At 38.2% G+C, this 19,301-nt stretch overlaps 1 protein-coding gene across 1 annotated transcript in view; it reads left to right on the top strand.

Annotated features, from left to right (window-relative positions):
* Window positions 1-19,301, top strand: part of ADAM18 (ADAM metallopeptidase domain 18) — a 171,485-nt gene that overhangs the window by 113,450 nt on the left and 38,734 nt on the right. The window contains exons 16-18 of the mRNA XM_049865504.1: window positions 3,700-3,898; window positions 9,277-9,382; window positions 12,256-12,445. Of these exons, the coding sequence (XP_049721461.1) occupies window positions 3,700-3,898; window positions 9,277-9,382; window positions 12,256-12,445 (495 nt within the window). The remainder of the gene's footprint in view (window positions 1-3,699; window positions 3,899-9,276; window positions 9,383-12,255; window positions 12,446-19,301) is intronic.

Here is a 19,301-nt window from a genome sequence, read left to right as displayed (position 1 = left end):
CTGTGCTGAATTCTTTTTGCCTATGTATTTTCTTTTCACGTCTTTTATTATTGTTGATTTTGTGTTTACTGAGTCTTTATGTTCTTCTTCTTTTTTTTATATTGATGAGTAGGTTTTTTAGATTCTTTTGCGATTACCTTGAAATCTACCTTTATTTTCCTAAGTTTAAGCCATTCTTTTATTTCTTGATATTGCCTTAACTTTCTCTCCATATGGAAGTTCTATGACTACACTGTTTATCCCCTCTTTTTTTGTTTTGATGTTGTCATCATTTACATATTGACATCTCGGATTCCCTATTTTCAGTCTTTTAGTTTTGATTTTTTTTTTTGTGAATTCCGTGTCTGCTTTGATAACTGATTGATCTGTCCTGTGTCCTAGTCTTGGATTGTTGTCTGATGTTCATTCTATAACCAGAGGACTCCCTTTAATATTCCTTGTAATTTTGGTCAGGTTTCTACAAATGCCCTTAATTTCTGTTTACCTGAAAATGACCTGATTTTGCCACTGTATTTGAGAGACAGTTTTGCTGGATATATATTACTTGGCTGGCAATTTTTTTTCCTTCAAGGTTTTATATATGTCATCCGATTGCCTTCTTGCCTTCATATTTTCTACTGAGTAGTCAGAATTTAGTCTTATTGGTTCTCCATTGTAGGTACTTTTTGTTTATCCCGAGCTGCTCTCAAGATTCTTTCTTTGTGTTTGGTTTTGGCAAGTTTAATTATGATATGTCTTGCTGGCTTTCTTTTGGGGTCTACCCTGTATGGAATTCGTTGAGCTTCTTGGGTAGATATCTTCTCATCTTTCATGACATTACAGAAGTTTTCTGCCAGCTAACCTTCAGCAATTCTCTCTGTGTTTTCTGTTATTCACTCCCTGTTCTGGTACTCTGATCACTCATAGGTTTTTGTCTTGATAGTATTCCACATAATTTTTAGGCTTTCTTCTTCTTTTTTTCATTCTTTTTTCTGATTTTCCTCAAATAAATTGGGGTCAAAGGGTTTATCTTCAATCTCACTAATTCTGACTTCCATTGTCTCAATTCTGCTTCTATGACCTTCTGTTGAGTTATCTAATTCTGAAAATTTATTGTTAATCTTTTGGGCTTCTAGTTGCTGTATCTATGGTTTCTGTCTGTTCTGCCATTTTGTTCTTGTATTGTCTTCCTTAATTCTTCTATTGCTTTGTATCTGTGTTCCTTGGCTTGGTCTGAATTTTGCCTGATCTGCTGCTTGATCTCTTTATAGTAGTATTTTGAATTATTTATCAGGTAGTTTCATTGCCTTATTTTCCTCCTAAAGGTTTTCTGGTTCTTTATTTTGGTTGCTTGCTGGAGCCATTTTGATTTGTTATTGACTATTGTCTCAGGCATCAGTAAGTTATTATATTTATTTATTGTATTTTTGTTTACTGAGTCCTATATTTTTGTTTTGTTTTGATATGCCCAAGAAGTCTGGGTGTGAAGTTCTTTGGTTTTTGGCTTCAAAGAAACTCTCACATCCTGTCTCCAGGTGGTCAGAGCATCTACTAGGTGTGCGAGCCCAGGAGTCTGTTCACTGTTCTTTCAGGTGTGTGGTTATTCAGGGCACAGGTGTCTGGGTCATCAGTCACCAAGTGTGTGGTGCTGACTCTCACCTATAGTTGCAGGCAGGCGGGGCTCTATGGGGGTGTTTGGAGCAGGCACATGTCTCTGGTTGCAGTGGGAGGCAATGTGTGGGACAAGGCAGGGGGCTGATGGCTACCCCCAGGGGCCTGGATGGAGGGTGTGTCCCTGTCACCTACAGCATGTAGTGAGGGGGTAGGGCAGCTGGTCCTTTGTCTCCCAGTGCCATTGCCTGGAGGGTTTGGGAGACACCACTAATTCTCAGACCCCTGTTGTGGGTGGCTAGATGGAGTGGCTGTCACTGCTGGCCTTCAGAACCCCAGTGTGGGTGGGTAGGACTCCTTCTTAGGGGCAGGGTGGTGTCGAATGTCACAAATCTGCAACTCCCTCTGGCAGCTGCAGAAGAAAATGAGTTTTAGTGTATTCTCTGCTGTTTTATGCTAATGAGGGTATGTGGTATTGAATCAGCCCTCAAGGGACTGGGTGGAAGTGAAGCGTACTGCAAGTCCCTGGACCCCAAATGTCAGTGGTTGGGCAAGGGGGCAGAGCCTCCTGACTGGCCCTGAATTCCCAGCTTAGGGGGTGTGAGGTTGTTGACTTCTGCGGGACTGCTGTCAGAGTGGGATGGGGAATGGGTGAGGGGAAGGGAGTGTTTCTCCACTGTGAAGCTTTGGTGAGGGCAGGGGTTATTTTGTCAGCACACATGGTAAGTTGGAGCTTGCACCTAACTTTAGCAGGTCTGGTGTTGCTCCTGTTTGGTTCTTGAGGTTTGTGCAGATTTGCTGTTTCTTGGCTGCACCAGATGTGGCGGGCCTTGCTTGGGATATTGCTGCTTGCCAGTGCACTGCGCAGACTCAGCTAGCAGGGTGCTGGTGATCCTGTGATCTGTAGTTCCCTCTTTCTGCTGCTTTTGAATTGTCTCTCCTTCCACCTGCCACTCAGTCTGATTCTTAAACTTTGTCTTTGATGATTAAGGTTTCTAGATTTTCATGTATACTCAATTCACTTTTTTTTTTTTTTTTTTCTGGTCTTTGTTGTAAGAGGGACGACATGAAGCATCTGACCATTCTGCCATCTTGGCCCCTCCTTAGAAAATGTACTTTTAAAATTTTTCAATTTTAAAAATGTTCAAGTATATAAGATATGATTGATTTTTGTTTATTGATCTTCTATTTGGTAATTTTGCTAAAATCACTTTTTAATTCTAGGTACGTTTTTTGGGTGTTCTTTGGTAGTCCCGCATTCATGTTTTCTGAGAACACTGTTTTGTTACTTACAATCTGTATTTTTCCCCCTTATCTTATGGAACTGGTTAACACCTACATATGATATTGAATAGGAATGGTGAGAACAGATATCCTTACCTTGGTTCTGATTGTAAAGGGAAAGCATTCAGTCTTATACCATCTAGTATGATGCTACTTGGAGGGTTTCTATTACTTGTAGTTATCCTTTATCAAGTTGAGGGAGTTCCTTTTTATTTTTACTTTCCTGATAGTTTTTACTATGAACGAATATTGAATTAGGTCAAAAACATTCTCTGCATCTCTACATGATCCCCCACCCAAAACCCACTGCCACTGAGTCAATTCCAACTCATATCAACCCCATAGGGTTTACAGGGCTGTAAATCTTTAACAAAGCAGACTGCCACATCTTTCTCCTGTGGAGCCACTGGTGGTTTCGAACTGCCAATCTTTTGGTTAGTAGATGGTTAGAACTAGCAATTGAAATTATGCAGTCTGGCTCCTGGGTTTCTCCAAGAAGAAAAAAAGTAGAAGGTATGTTTTTCCTATTTCAAAGAACAGGTATGTTTAATCTGTGCAGTCCCCCACCCACACACTGATTGAGTGAGATGGCCTCCCAGTGTAGAATACAAAGCAGTTAGGCTCTTGAAAACTCATAAGGGATCCTTTCCTGCCCTTGAGAAAGTAAATATTCTCCAGACCTCACAGTGAATAGATCCCTGATTTGTCTTTCATAGAACTCACCACCTTGGGAACTCTGTGATTCCCTCAATTATCAATAATCAGGAAGCAATTGATAAGAAAGGTTATTCACAGAACATAATTTTCTTTCTTTTTTCCTCCTAGCTATCAATAGCAGGTACTCCATGTAGAAAGAGTGTTGATGAAGAATGTGATTTTACAGAGTATTGCAATGGAACTTCTAGTAATTGTGTTCCTGACACTTATGTATTGAATGGCCATATGTGCAAGTCAGGAACTGCATATTGTTATAACGGAAGATGCCAAACTACCGATTATCAGTGTGCTAAAGTATTTGGAAAAGGTATTGCCATCTCTTATATGTTTCTTTTATATTAAATTCAAAGTCTTCTGTAGATTATAATACATACTGTAAAACTCTAGAAATTGAAGAACATGAATCCTAAGCTCAATAAAAATTAAATTTGAATTAAATAGTTTTGGTTTTGATAGGAACATTTGAGATTATCCAGGATAGGACTATGTATTTATAGTCTCAATATTTAATTTTTTTGTTTTTGGTAGTTAGCTACCTGGCCAAAAACCCATGCTTACCATTCATAATTTATATAAAAATTGAAGTACTAAGTTAGTACATTCTGAAATCTGAGTTTTCTTTTACACTTCAATTTAATGATGTAGTTTTAATGACATTAAAAAAAAACACTGAGTGAATTTTATTCGAGTATATACATTTTTCCTCAATAAATAAAAATTACTAGTATAACAGTAGTCATATGCCACCTGATCAAAAGTCATTTCTATGTTTTCTTTTCAAACAGCTGTTGAGAGTAACTTAAAGAAGACACACATATCTGCTTATTTTTTCCCCTAGAAATTATTCGTAATAACCCAATATAATCTTGTATTTTTAGATGAATTAAATTTGAATAGATTAAATTACGTAATGAAATGCATTAGAATGTAATATTTGCTGACTGAATAAAGACAGGCAGCATAATAGTAAGTTTAGGTTACTTACGTGTGGTAATTAAGGAGTTTGGTTAGTACCAAATGACATGGTATGTGGTTCTTGTTGTCTTCTTAATTATTTGAAACTTGTTTTTAGTAACAAGTTTTAGATTAAATGATTTACCTAAAATTTATCCATAACTGCAGAGGTATGATCTCTTGAATCACAGGTCAGTGCTATTTTCTGTAAGCTATGTTTTCATAATCTGTGGCAATGCTTGTTTTTATTTGAAAATATTATTTGTCATTATCACAGTAACTTATGATCAGGGATTAATACATAATTTAAAATACAATTAAATATTACATTTTGTAAGATCCATTAAAGAGAGTTTAAGTCATACTCCTTTTTTTCTAATAAAAATTGTTTTACCCATAATTGAGTTTCCTGATACTTGAATCTTTATGAGTTCCCATTGAAATAAGGATGTTTAAGAAATACTCTTAACCTAAATTGGCCAAAAATGTGATCTTTTAATGCAATTTATTTATTCATTAGGCTCAATTTCAATACAGGCACTTTCCCTGTTTTTATTCCACAAATTTACAAGTTGCCGTGGAGTAAATTCTTACTCATGGTGACCCTGTGTCGTTAGAGTAGAACTGTGTTCCATAGCGTTTTCAGTGACTGATTTTTTTGGATGTAGGTCAAAAGGTCTTTCTTCCAAGGTGTACTCAAACCTCCAACCTTTCAGTTAGCAGCCAAGCACATTAACATTTTGTACCACCAGGGACTCCATGTTTCAAATACCATAGGACAAAAGGCTGCTCTTAAAGTAGTCTACATGTGAGACATATGAATTAACAAGTATTTGATTCAATGTTATATGCTTTCTTTAAATGAATTAAAAAAAATTTTAAAGTTAGTGTGGAAAGATAAGTAGATGTGTCCATCAAAAAAATGTGTACTGAGTTTCCATGTACACTGGGCCATTAGTAAGCCAGAAGTTGAGCAGTCGCATGTTTGATGTATTCATGAAATTTACATTCAAGAGACAAAGATAGTTAATAAATATAATAAACACAAACAAAATAGAAAACTTCCAGTTTCACAAAGTACAGTAAAAGAAAAGAAAATAGAATGCTGGAAGACAGACAAGGAGACTACCAGTAGATGTCATCAGATAGGCTCTAGCTGTCAGCCCCTTCAGAATTTGTCTCAGCTGGACAGAGACACCCTGCCCAAGGATACACCCTACCCAAGACAGCACATATACAACGATTAATTGAGATAGGGGTGTAAAGGCCTGCCTATTTTGGCCCAATCAGGCACCCTCTGGCAGGCTATTTATGTTCCAAAGCTACCTCTGGGGTTGGCTAAGTATTTTCGGGGCCTGCATCTGAGTTTGACTTCTCTCTTTGCCCTATCCTGCTTCCTCCACCTCACTTCCAGAGGTTCTGATCCCTAATAAATATCCTGCACGTCAAACTTCACGTTCATGCCGACTTCTAGAGACCCAACCTCTAACAGTTAGTACTGAGAGTGGTGTGAGAAAACAGCTAATAAGGCTAGTTTTCAGAACTAAATCACCCACGTCCAGGCTGTCAGTGAGGGCTCCATCACTGGTGGAATTCGTGGCACACTCACTGGGTGAAATGAAATAATGTACTAGTGAAAGAGAATGCAGTTGCTGGGGCAATTGAAAAGTATGGAGGAAACAGTAATTATAAGGATAATGTGACTGGCTAGGAAGCCCTGGTGGTATAGTGGTTAAGTGCTAAGGCTGCTAACCAAGAGGTCGGCAGTTCGAATCCTCCAGGTGCTCCTTGGAAACTCTATGGTGCAGTTCTACTCTGTCCTATAGGGTCGCTATGAGTCGGAATCGACTCGACGGCAGTGGTTTTTGGTTTTGGGTGATTGGATAGATATTGCTAAGCATCATTGAAACCTGGCGGGTGGAGGATGGGCATTTGAATTCAAAGTGTGAAGTCTGGAGGGACCATCCAGTTAATTTATGAAGGGCCTCTCATCACCTAAAAAAGAGGGTTAGAAAAAGCTGAGGAATTAATTGTGAGGTTGAAGGAACTCCAGAGAAGTTTAAATCCCAAACAATAAGGTCTGTTTTGCAAGAATTAAGGTTCAATTTGGGGGAAAAATGGGACTGCAGCTCTTGGGATGGAGACAGTTGCAAATTTGTCCCCCTTAATTTTGTATCTCTAGATGTCTCTCAAAGTTCTTAACCTGTAGCCATGTCCCAGCCGCCTTTCACCATTCCCCTCCTATTAAGAATGGAGTAAGTACATTTCCCTTGCTTGAAGATAATGCAGAAGACTGTTGTTCATAACGCAACTTGTATTCTTGTCCAGATCTACCTCCTTCCCCTCCTGGCCAAACTGGCTGAAAATTAGGGCTAAGGCACAATGTAAAAGAGCCATGGATGTGCTGAGCCTGATAAGGGAGTGAAGAACCTATACCCCAAATGAGCTTAGGTCCTAGCCAGCAAGCAGTTATTGCCAGGAGAAAGGGAGTACAGGTGGGACTGAATTATGAGAGTGTTTTATCATAAGATTGGATAGGGAGGAGTTTATTGTTTTGAGAGCACTTTCAAGATACAGGATTTAATACCATGGCAAGGATCCTAGAAGGTGGTATAAACTTTCTACTGGAATGGCTTCCGTGATGGCCCACTCTTGAGTGAGGTGGAAAGTAGGAGAGGTTTTGTAGCATATCCAGGATGGAATGCCAGTAGGCCTTCCCCTGGTATCAAAAAAAAAAAGAAGATCCTATAATATTATAATATTAGACATGTACGTTGTGAGAAAAGATCTATGTGGTGTTTATAGCAAGTTTCTGTGGGAGAATGATAGCACAAGTCCTCTGGGGTTCTAGAGCAAGGCCATGCTATCTAAAGTGGTGAGTTATACCACCTTGGAGAACACTCTGGGCATATTACTGGGTCTGGTAGAGATGGAGAATCTGACTTTGAGGCACAAAGTGACCAGATATTCAGGGCTTTTCATCATGAACTTGGTTCTGTCAGATCCACTAAGTTATATGGTTAAATAGATGGAAGTTATTTATCTGGGATCAAGCACCAGCAAAAAGAGAGAGCAGAAGAAAATTTAACGAGCCAGAAACCCAGAGCAGTATGTCTTTATTCACTCTCTCAGCTCAACTCACACCTATGGATACACGGAATTTCATTATTACCAGTTAACATAAGAGGAAAGAGCCTGAAGCTTGTTTTACATATGGGTTGACTCAGTAACTGGTTATAACCCCAAAATGGACAATAGCTCTACTGCAGTCTCACTTGCAAGTGGCTTTGAAAGACATTAACCAGCTGGTAATCCACTTTCTATGGAAAGAGAAGTAATCAGAGGTTATGATACAGATGCACTCATGGGCAGCGATAGAGAGCCCAGCTGGTTGGTGAGCAGCCCGAATGTGAAAAGATTAGAAGATTAAGAGCAGGAGTTCTGGGTTATAAATTTGTGTTTAGACACACAAGACTCCCTGGCTGGCATAAAGTTTAAGCACTTGACTACTAGCCAAAAAATTGACAGTTTGAATATACCCATAGGCACCTTGGAAGACGGGCCTGGTGATCTGCTTCCAAAAGGCCACAGCCTTGAAAACCACATGGAACAGTTCTACTCTGCACACATGGGGTTGCCATGAGTTGGAATCGACTTAATGGTAACTAACAACACATTGGACATATGGCAATGGACAAGAAACATGAAACTCTTTATGTTAATCTACAAGGTTAACATCCACCAAAAAGCATCCACCATGGAAGAGACACAAAACAGCCAAGTGGTCATAAAGACTTGGCCAGTTTACATCACCCAGCATCTGTCATTGGCCATTCCAGTGTCTGCAGGATGGTCACATTTCTTGGCTTTCTCTATTTCCTTCCCTTCTTGCTTCTGACATAGCCGGTTCCCAACCCCCGCCCCGCCCTCCCTGAATTTAGCTCATCTCTTCTTGAGTATTTGCACAACCTCATCAAATGCAGCCAGGAGTAACCAAGACACATTGTTTCCTTACCTTTTTGTCTAAGGCAACAAGTTCATTAAAGTCATTATCACCCTTCAAATTATTGAGAAGATAATTTCACCACTGAGAAGCATAAATTACTCTCCTTTTAGCCTCTGATAATAGTTTTCTCACCACCTATGCCAGGCTCCAATGCCAATGCCACTTTTAGGCCTTTTTTTACAGTAGCACTCCACTTTTAGGTACCAATTTCTATGTTTAATGAACTGCAAACAACTCCTAAATCTCTGAGGTTTACGTATCTAACACAGCTATTTAGCAACTTCGCGTCCTTGCACCCAGACTGACAGGTGAGTTTCTACCTAAAAGATACCACATTAGAAGACAAAGAGAACAATGTACTGACTCCGAAGGTTTCTGCTGTAAGTGACCTACTTTGAATCTTTTATTTTATGTAGCAGAGCAATTCACAAGATCAAGACTGATAACCATTGGGAGAGGAAGTACCATATCTCCCAGGAAGGAGTAGCAAATTGTTTTTAACAATAACATAATTGCTGGAATCATTGTAAACCTTTTCTGTTTTATGCTAGATAATTTTTTCTTTCTACTTGAATTTAGAGGTGCACAGGAAAACAAAAGCATGATAAGCAGTTAAAGATCATAATTGTTTTGATTTGGAAATAAAATTTTTGTTAGCCTTTTATTGAAAAACATTTTCTTTTGAATTCAGAATGATGATTTAACTGACACGTTTGTATTTTAAGGTGCTAAAAGTGCCCCACTTGCCTGTTTTGAAGAAGTTAATCCTCTGCGTGATAGATCTGGAAACTGCAGTTTTAAAAATTCACAGTCATTACCTTGTGAAAAGAAGTACGTATGTATGTTTGTTATATATATATATATATATATGATTGTTTTATTGAGTTGAAAATTATATATTTCATGTCAAGAGAAACTAAATAGTGTTAATTGTATAACAGGAAAATATTTTCATATACCACTGTTTTTGTTTTTCCTCTTTGCAATTGAGGATTTTTTTTCCTTAATTTTCCTTGATATGTTTCTAATGATGAGACTAGACTAAAAGAAGATTGATGCTTATTACCAAAGGTACGCAGTGTGTACAAACTGGCAAAAAATCACAAACTCTTGCTCTACATTGGGTAATAAATTGAGTTTTGTGTTAAATTTGTAAATGGCAGTAATCTGAGAGCAAGTTTTGATTTTTAAGAAATGAGATTGTTGAGGAGAAGAAGGTTTTCATTTTTTATTTTATTTGTTTCTGAAACTTTGATATGTAAGTCAGGGAAGTACATATCAGTAGTTAATTTGGAATATTGAAATACACTTTTACTATAAGCCATAGAATAAAAGGATTCATGAAATCTAATAAAAGAAGTTCCTATGAAATGTTCAAGAGAAGAATACTCTCTCTGTTAAAGCAAAGCAAAGAGATTTATTGAGGGTAATACATTTCTCAAATTGGGGAAACACAGGGCAGAGAGGAATCTACCATGTGCTCCAAAGCATGGAGGGAGTGGTATGCCTTTTATAGTAAATGTGGGAAGGAGAAGTTCATGATGGTCACATGGTCACAAGGTGAGTACATCATCAGAAACTACCTTCTTCCTAGAACATCTTGAGTTCTCCTATAATCATATTCATGCCCCCACTCTTATTTACTAAGAGCTGCTAAACCACATTCCTGACCCCCACCCTTTTTTGACAACGAGTCATCTTGGGGCAAGACCCAGGCCAGTTAAGCAAGATGATTGATGGGGGAAAGGTCTTCTGATTCCATCCAGCTAGAGGCCCATGGCCATATGCATATGAATGGGAAGAAGTCAAAGTTACATTCTCAGGAATGCAGAAGTAGGAGTCTATAACAAGATGGAGTTTTGATTCAGACCTCATGTCAGTCATTTTATTATGCCAAGTGCTTCAGTTTTGGAGATTTGCTAGCACACCCATAACAAATCCTCTTTAACCTAACTCACTGGGACAAGGAAAAGGGAAGGTGAAAGAACCCTGAGAATTAGCAAATGTGACTTACATTTAAACTAGGTTTTATCTGAGATGACAATAGTACATGGATTTGCCTCAAATAGAATCACTACATGAGACTGGATTTGAATAACAAGAATCATCTGTTCTAAGTATACTGTGATCTAGTCTCAGAAATAAAAAAAAGTATTACAAGAATTCAAGTCAAAAACAGATACTTTGAGAGTATGCACAATGGAGGAAGAGTTTTGTACTCCATAGTCATACCACAGAGATCTAGCATGCAAGACTGGTTGAGCTAAGAATCAAGAAGAATTATGCCGAAGGGCAGAAAAGTTTGGAAGGAGATTTAGGTTTTGGCTCCCAGCCTCATTTTAATCCTCACTTCTCAATGCCATTAAGCTTGTTGTTGTTAGCAGCCATCAAGTCGACTTGGATTCATGATGATCTTATTCATGGTCCATAAGATCACCATGAATCCAAGTCAACAAAAGATGTTGCCTGGTCTTGAGTCATTCTCACAGTTGCCAGCATGTTTGAATCCACTGTTGTGACTATTGTGCCAATCTTTTTCACTGAGGGTCTCCTTTACCCTCACTGGCCCTCTACTTCACCAAACATAATGTCCTCCTCTAGTGACTGATCCCTCATAATAATGCATCCAAAGCGACTGAATAGGAGAGTGTTCTGTTGTGATCCATAGGGTTCTCAGTGGCTAATTTTTGGAAGTAGATTGCCAGGCCTTTCTTCCTAGTCTGTCTTAATATGGAAGCTCCACAGAAACCTATCCACAATGGGCAACCCCACTGGTATTTGAAATGCTGGTGGCAGAGCTTCCAGTGTCATAGCAACATGCAAGCCCCCACAGTATGACGAACTAACAGATGAGTGGTGGCCTATTAAGCTAAACCCTTGATATTAGGCCTAAAATGCTCTTTAGGATTAATGGATGAAATTTCCTAAGGGGAGACTTTTGGGGAAGTAACTAAGAACAATTTTGTTTCCATTGAGAATAAGATTTGATAGATTTGGGTTCTTTCAAGAGTGAGATGTGATAAACATTATTTTCCCTGACCTAGCCTGGAAATCTTGTACACCTTTGAGTTTAAGTGGCTAGATAAGATGTCTATGGGGTAAATCTTCAGTTTTCTTGTGGCATAGAGGGCATCTAAGAGTTCCTAAATTCTCAAGAGAGGAATGTAAAAGTGTTGGGAATATCAGTATATTGGAGGAAGCTTAGGATCAGAATAAACATTTGGTGTAGTACAGAGATACAAGCGATCATGGCAGGGACCACAGGCATAACCAGAAGGGGGTCAACTTATGCAAAAATAGCAAATGCAATTAGCTACTCTCAGCATATACCAGGTAACAAGTGACCAGACCAGCCAAGCTATATTGAAGTGGGGACAGGTGGTGAATTCTCCTCGAGAACGTGCTAAAATGTGATGGGTACTCCAGGACAACTGGAAGCTAAAAAAACAAAGTTGACTTTCGTTATAGGACATCAACTTAAGTTTGTACATCTAAGTTCAGTGGATACATTCCGATTTTGCTACAATGCTAATTGTTTGGATTATATTCAGTTGTTGTGCACCATAAAATAGTGTTATTTTGGATTTCCCTTTTTTAACTTAACATCAATTAAACAATGTTTATGTTTTTATCCATGTAATTCTCACTTGAAATCTGGCATCATTAAACGACTTAATAGTAAGGAACTTTCTTTTACTTTTCAGGGATGTTCTCTGTGGAAAATTAGCTTGTGTTTGGCCACATGAGAATACTTATAAAAATGATATTCAATCTATAGTCTATTCATATATTCAAGGTCATGTATGCATATCCATGACCACCGGGTCATCAGTGAGCTCAGACGGAAGGGATTATGCCTATGTGGTGGATGGTACTGTGTGTGCTCCACAAATGGTAATAAAATATGTTATTTTATCTTTAGCTGTGTCACATTATGTTAATGATAAGATACTATACTCCGTGATGACTATCAGAGTCATACTGCATGGATTTGAACCTGGTGCTGCTACTTAGTTCCCATATGATATTGAAAAGAGATAATTAAACTAAGCATAAGATATCCAAGGGCATTGTTTGACCTGTCACCAGTCCTAATGTTTGAAGTTTTTCATGTCTTTAAGCACACAATTCCACTGGCTGATGATTTTTATTTTTTTTAGATCTTTGAAATCTGATAGCATTAAAATCATAAGATTCTAATACTGAGTTTTAATTTTTCACTGTTTCGTGAGCTTAGATATTTCTTAAATCATCTGCTTATAAGTGTGATCAAAACATACCTGTGAGAAGATGGAAAAAACAAAACAATAAATTTGTATTAGGAAAACACAGCACTAGTGCATATACAAGTTCATATATATATGCTTTTATGTATACATATGAGCACTTACACTCATGTAGTCATAAAATAAAGTGAGGACAAAAATGGTTCAGAGTCTTAATTAGTTAATACAGAAATATGAGGGCAGACACTCCAGAAAACACAGTAATATAAGACATCTGAGATTTAAAGCAGCAATCATAAATCAGTGTCTTGAATTTAAATGGCATTCAGGACTTACTGTTTAATTAATAATAAAAACAAAAACCTTGACGTCGTAGAGCAATTAGCAAATTACTAATTAGCAAATCTGGAATAAGTAATCCTAATCCCTTGGGAGACTTACTTGCTGTGGTTGTTGTTGTTGTTAGGTGTTGTTGTTGGCCCCAACGCATAGCAAAACCCCATGCACAATGGAAAAAAACACTGCTTGGTCCTGTGCCATTCTCACAACCGCTGTTATGCTTGAGCCCATCGTTGAAGCCACTGTGTCAATCCATTCATTGAGAGTCTTCCTCTTTTTTGCTGACCTTCTACTCTACCAAGCATTATGTCCTTCTTCAGGGACTGGTTCCTCCTGATAACATGTCCAAAGAATGTGAGATGAAATCTCACCATCCTTGCTTCTAATGAGCATTCTGACTGTACTTTTTCCGGGAAAGATTTGCTCATTCTTCTGGCATTCCATTGTATATTCAATATTCTTCGCCAACACCATAATTCAAAGGCATCGATTATTCTTTGGTCTTCCTTATTCATTGTCCAGCTTTCACATGCATATGAGACGATTGAAAACATCATGGGTTGGGTCAGGAACACTTTGGTTCTTAAAGTGGCATTTTTTTTTAAATTAACTTTTATTAAGCTTCAAGTGAACATTTACAAATCCAATCAGTCTGTCACATGTAAGTTTACATACATCTTACTCCCTTCTCCCACTTGCTCTCCCATTATTGAGTCAGCCCTTTCAGTCTCTCGTTTCGTGCCAATTTTGCCAGCTTCCCTCTCTCTCTATCTTCCCATCCCCCCTCCAGTCAAGAGTTGCCAACACACTCTCAAGTGTCCACCTGATCCAATTAGCTCACTCTTCATCAGCGTCTCTCTCCCCCCCGCTGACCAGTCCCTTTCATGTCTGATGAGTTGTCTTCGGGGATGGCTTCTGTCCTGTGCCAACAGAAGGTCTGGGGAGCATTGCCGCCGGGATTCCTCTAGTCTTAGTCAGACCATTAAGTATGGTCTTTTTATGAGAATTTGGGGTCTGCATCCCACTGATCTCCCGCTCCCTCAGGAGTTGTCTGTTGTGCTCCCTGTCAGGGCAGTCATCGATTGTGGCCGGGCACCAACTAGTTCTTCTGGTCTCAGGATGATGTAGGTCTCTGATTCATGTGGCCCTTTCTGTCTCTTGGGTTCTTAGTTGTCGTGTGACCTTGGTGTTCTTCATTTTCCTTTGCTCCAGGTGGGTTGAGACCAATTGATGCATCTTAGATGGCCGCTTGTTAGCATTTAAGACCCCAGACGCCACATTTCAAAGTGGGATGCAGAATGTTTTCATAATAGAATCATTTTGCCCATTGACTTAGAAGTCCCCTCAAACCATGTTCCCCAGACCCCCGCACTTGCTCCACTGATCTTTGAAGCATTCATTTTATCCTGGAAACCTCTTTGCTTTTAGTCCAGTCCAGTTGGGCTGACCTTCCATGTATTGAGTGTTATCTTTCCCTTCACCCAAAGCAGTTCTTATCTACTGATTGATCAATAAAAAACCCTCTCCCTCCCTCCCTCCCTGCTTCGTAACCACAAAAGTATGTGTTCTTCTCAGTTTATACTATTTCTCAGGATCTTATAATAGTGGTCTTATACAATATTTGTCCTTTTGCCTCTGACTCATTTCGCTCAGCATAATGCCTTCCAGATTCCTCCATGTTATGAAATGTTTCAGAGATTCGTCACTGGTCTTTATCGATGCGTAGTATTCCATTGTGTGAATATACCACAATTTATTTACCCATTCATCCGTTGACGGACACCTTGGTTGCTTCCAACTTTTTGCTATTGTAAACAGAGCTGCAATAAACATGGGTGTGCATATATCTGTTTGTGTGAAGGCCCTTGTATCTCTAGGGTATATTACGAGGAGTGGGATTTCTGGGTTGTATGGTAGTTCTATTTCTAACTGTTTAAGATAACGCCAGATAGATTTCCAAAGTGGTTGTACCATTTTACATTCCCACCAGCAGTGTATGAGAGTTCCAATCTCTCCGCAGCCTCTCCAACATTTATTATTTTGTGTTTTTTGGATTAATGCCAGCCTTGTTGGTGTGAGATGGAATCTCATCGTAGTTTTAATTTGCATTTCTCTAATGGCTAATGATGGGGAGCATTTTCTCATGTATCTGTTGGCTGCCTGAATATCTTCTTTAGTGAAATGTGTGTTCATATCCTTTGCCCACTTCTTGATTGGGTTGTTTGTCTTTTTGTGGTTGAGTTTTGACAGAATCATGTAGATTTTAGAGATCTGGCGCTGATCTGAGATGTCATAGCTGAAAATTCTTTCCCAGTCTGTAGGTGGTCTTTTTACTCTTTTGGTGAAGTCTTTAGATGAGCATAGGTGTTTGATTTTTAGGAGCTCCCAGTTATCTGGTTTCTCTTCATCATTTTTGGTAATGTTTTGTATTCTGTTTATGCCCTGTATTAGGGCTCCTAGGGTTGTCCCTATTTTTTCTTCCATGATCTTTATCGTTTTAGTCTTTATGTTTAGGTCTTTGATCCACTTGGAGTTAGTTTTTGTGCATGGTGTGAGGTATGGGTCCTGTTTCATTCTTTTGCAAATGGATATCCAGGTATGCCAGCACCATTTGTTAAAAAGACTATCTTTTCCCCAATTAACTGACACTGGGCCTTTGTCAAATATCAGCTGCTCATACATGGATGGATCTATGTCTGGGTTCTCAATTCTGTTCCATTGGTCTATGTGCCTGTTGTTGTACCAGTACCAGGCTGTTTTGACTACTGTGGCTGTATAATAGGTTCTGAAATCAGGTAGAGTGAGGCCTCCCACTTTGTTCTTCTTTTTCAGTAATGCTTTGCTTATCCGGGGGTTCTTTCCCTTCCATATGAAATTGGTGATTTGTTTCTCTATCCCCTTAAAATATGACATTGGAATTTGGATCGGAAGTGCGTTATATGTATCGATGGCTTTTGGTAGAATAGACATTTTTACTATGTTAAGTCTTCCTATCCATGAGCAAGGTATGTTTTTCCACTTAAGTATGTCCTTTTGAATTTCTTGTAGTAGAGCTTTGTAGTTTTCTTTTACATCCTTGGTAAGATTTATTCCTAAGTATTTTATCTTCTTAGGTGCTACTGTGAATGGTATTGATTTGGTTATTTCTTCTTCGGTGTTGTTTTTGTTGATGTAGAGGAATCCAAGTGATTTTTGTATGTTTATTTTATAACCTGAGACTCTGCCAAGCTCTACAATTAGTTTCAGTAGTTTTCTGGAGGATTCCTTAGGGTTTTCTGTGTATACGATCATGTCATCTGCAAATAGTGATAGCTTTACTTCCTCCTTGCCAATCCGGATACCCTTTATTTCTTTGTCTAGCCTAATTGCCCTGGCTAGGACTTCAAGTACGATGTTGAATAAGAGCGGTGATAAAGGGCATCCTTCTCTGGTTCCCGTTCTCAAGGGAAAGGCTTTCAGGTTCTCTCCATTTAGAGTGATATTGGCTGTTGGCTTTGCATAGATGCCCTTTATTATGTTGAGGAATTTTCCTTCAATTCCTAGTTTGGTAAGAGTTTTTATCATAAATGGGTGTTGAACTTTGTCAAATGTCTTTTCTGCATCAATTGATAGGATCATGTGGTTTTTATCTTTTGTTTTATTTATGTGATGGATTACATTAATGGTTTTTCTGATATTAAACCAGCCTTGCATACCTGGTATAAATCCCACTTGATCAAGGTGAATTATTTTTTTGATATGTTGTTGGATTCTATTGGCTAGAATTTTGTTGAGGATTTTTGCGTCTATGTTCATGAGGGATATAGGTCTATAATTTTCTTTTTTTGTAATGTCTTTACCTGGTTTTGGTATCAGGGAGATGGTAGCTTCATAGAATGAGTTGGGTAGTATTCCGTCTTTTTCTATGCTTTGAAATACCTTCAGTAGTAGTGGTGTTAACTCTTCTCTGAAGGTTTGGTAGAACTCTGCAGTGAAGCCGTCCGGGCCAGGAATTTTTATTGTTGGAAGTTTTTTGATTACCGTTTCAATCTCTTTTTTTGTTATGGGTCTATTTAGTTGTTCTACTTCTGAATGTGTTAGTTTAGGTAGGTAGTGTTTTTCCAAGAATTCATCCATTTCTTCTAGGTTTTCAAATTTGTTAGAGTACAATTTTTCGTAGTAATCTGAAATGATTCTTTTAATTTCATTTGGTTCTGTTGTGATGTGGTCCTTCTCGTTTCTTATTCGGGTTATTTGTTTCATTTCCTGTATTTCTTTAGTCAGTCTGGCCAATGGTTTATCAATTTTGTTAATTTTTTCAAAGAACCAGCTTTTGGCTTTGTTAATTCTTTCAATTGTTTTTCTGTTCTCTAATTCATTTAGTTCAGCTCTAATTTTTATTATTTGTTTTTTCTGGTGCCTGAGGGGTTCTTTTGTTGCTCACTTTCTATTTGTTCAAGTTGTAGGGACAGTTCTCTGATTTTGGCTCGCTCTTCTTTTTGTATGTGTGCATTTATCGATATAAATTGGCCTCTGAGCACTGCTTTTGCTGTGTCCCAGAGGTTTTGATAGGAAGTATTTTCATTCTCGGTGCATTCTATGAATTTCCTTATTCCCTTCTTGATGTCTTCTATAACCCAGTCTTTTTTCAGGAGGGTATTGTTCATTTTCCAAGTATTTGATTTCTTTTCCCTAGTTTTTCTGTTATTGATTTCTAGTTTCATTGCCTTGTGGTCTGAGAAGATGCTTTGTAATATTTCGATGTTTTGGACTCTGCAAAGGTTTGTTTTATGACCTAATATGTGGTCTATTCTAGAGAATGTTCCATGTGCACTAGAAAAAAAAGTATATTTTGCAGCAGTTGGGTGGAGAGTTCTGTAGAAGTCAATGAGGTCAAGTTGGTTGATTGTTGTAAGTAGGTCTTCCGTGTCTCTATTGAGCTTCTTACTGGATGTCCTGTCCTTCTCCGAAAGTGGTGTGTTGAAGTCTCCTACTATAATTGTGGAGGTGTCTATCTCACTTTTCAGTTGTGTTAAAATTTGATTCATGTATCTTGCAGCCCTGTGATTGGGTGCATAAATATTTAATAGGGTTATGTCTTCCTGATCAATTATCCCTTTTATCATTATATAGTGTCCTTCTTTATCCTTTGTGGTGGATTTAAGTCTAAAGTCTCTTTTGTCAGAAATTATTATTACCACTCCTCTTCTTTTTTGCTTATTGTTTGATTGATATATTTTTTTCCATCCTTTGAGTTTTAGTTTGTTTGTGTCTCTAAGTCTAAGGTGTGTCTCTTGCAGGCAGCATATAGATGGATCGTGTTTCTTTATCCAGTCCGTGACTCTCTGTCTCTGTATTGGTGCATTTAGTCCGTTTACATTCAGCGTAATTATACATAAATAAGTTTTTAGTGCTGTCATTTTGATGCCTTTTCATGTGTGTTGTTGGCCATTTCATTTTTCCACATACTTTTTTGTGCTGAGACGTTTTTCTGAGTAAATTGTGAGATCCTCTTTTTCATAATGTTTGACTTTATGTTAGTTGAGTCGTTACGTTTTTCTTGGCTTTTGTCTTGAGTTATGGAGTTGATATTCCTTTTTGTGGTTACCTTATTATTTACCCCTATTTTTCTAAGTAAAAACCTAAGTTGTATCGCTCTATATCGCCTTGTATCACTCTCCGTCTGGCAGTTCAATGCCTCCTGTTTTTAGTCCCTCGTTTTGATTATTGTGATCTTTTACCTATTGACTTCCATGATTCCTTGTTATGTGTATTATTTTATTTATTTATTTATTTTTTAGAATTAATGTTAATTTGTTTGTTTTTGTGCTTTCCCTATTTGAGTTGATATCAGGACGTTCTGTTTTGTGACCTTGTATTGTGCCGGTACCTGATATTATTGGTTTTCTGACCAAACAATCTCCTTTAGCATTTCTTGTAGCTTTGGTTTGGTTTTTGCAAATTCTCTAAACTTGTGTTTATCTGTAAATATCTTAATTTCGCCTTCATATTTCAGAGAGAGTTTTGCTGGATATATGATCCTTGGTTGGCAGTTTTTCTCCTTCAGCGCTCTGTATATGTCATCCCATTCCCTTCTTGCCTGCATGGTTTCTGCTGAGTAGTCAGAACATATTCTTATTGATTCTCCCTTGAAGGAAACCTTTCTTTTCTCCCTGGCTGCTTTTAAAATTTTCTGTTTATGTTTG

The sequence above is a fragment of the Elephas maximus genome, chromosome 22 (genome assembly GCF_024166365.1).
Source record: "Elephas maximus indicus isolate mEleMax1 chromosome 22, mEleMax1 primary haplotype, whole genome shotgun sequence".
NCBI classification, from domain to species: domain Eukaryota; kingdom Metazoa; phylum Chordata; class Mammalia; order Proboscidea; family Elephantidae; genus Elephas; species Elephas maximus.
Note: the sequence above shows the minus strand (reverse complement) of the source record. Positions and strands in the feature narration are given on the sequence as shown.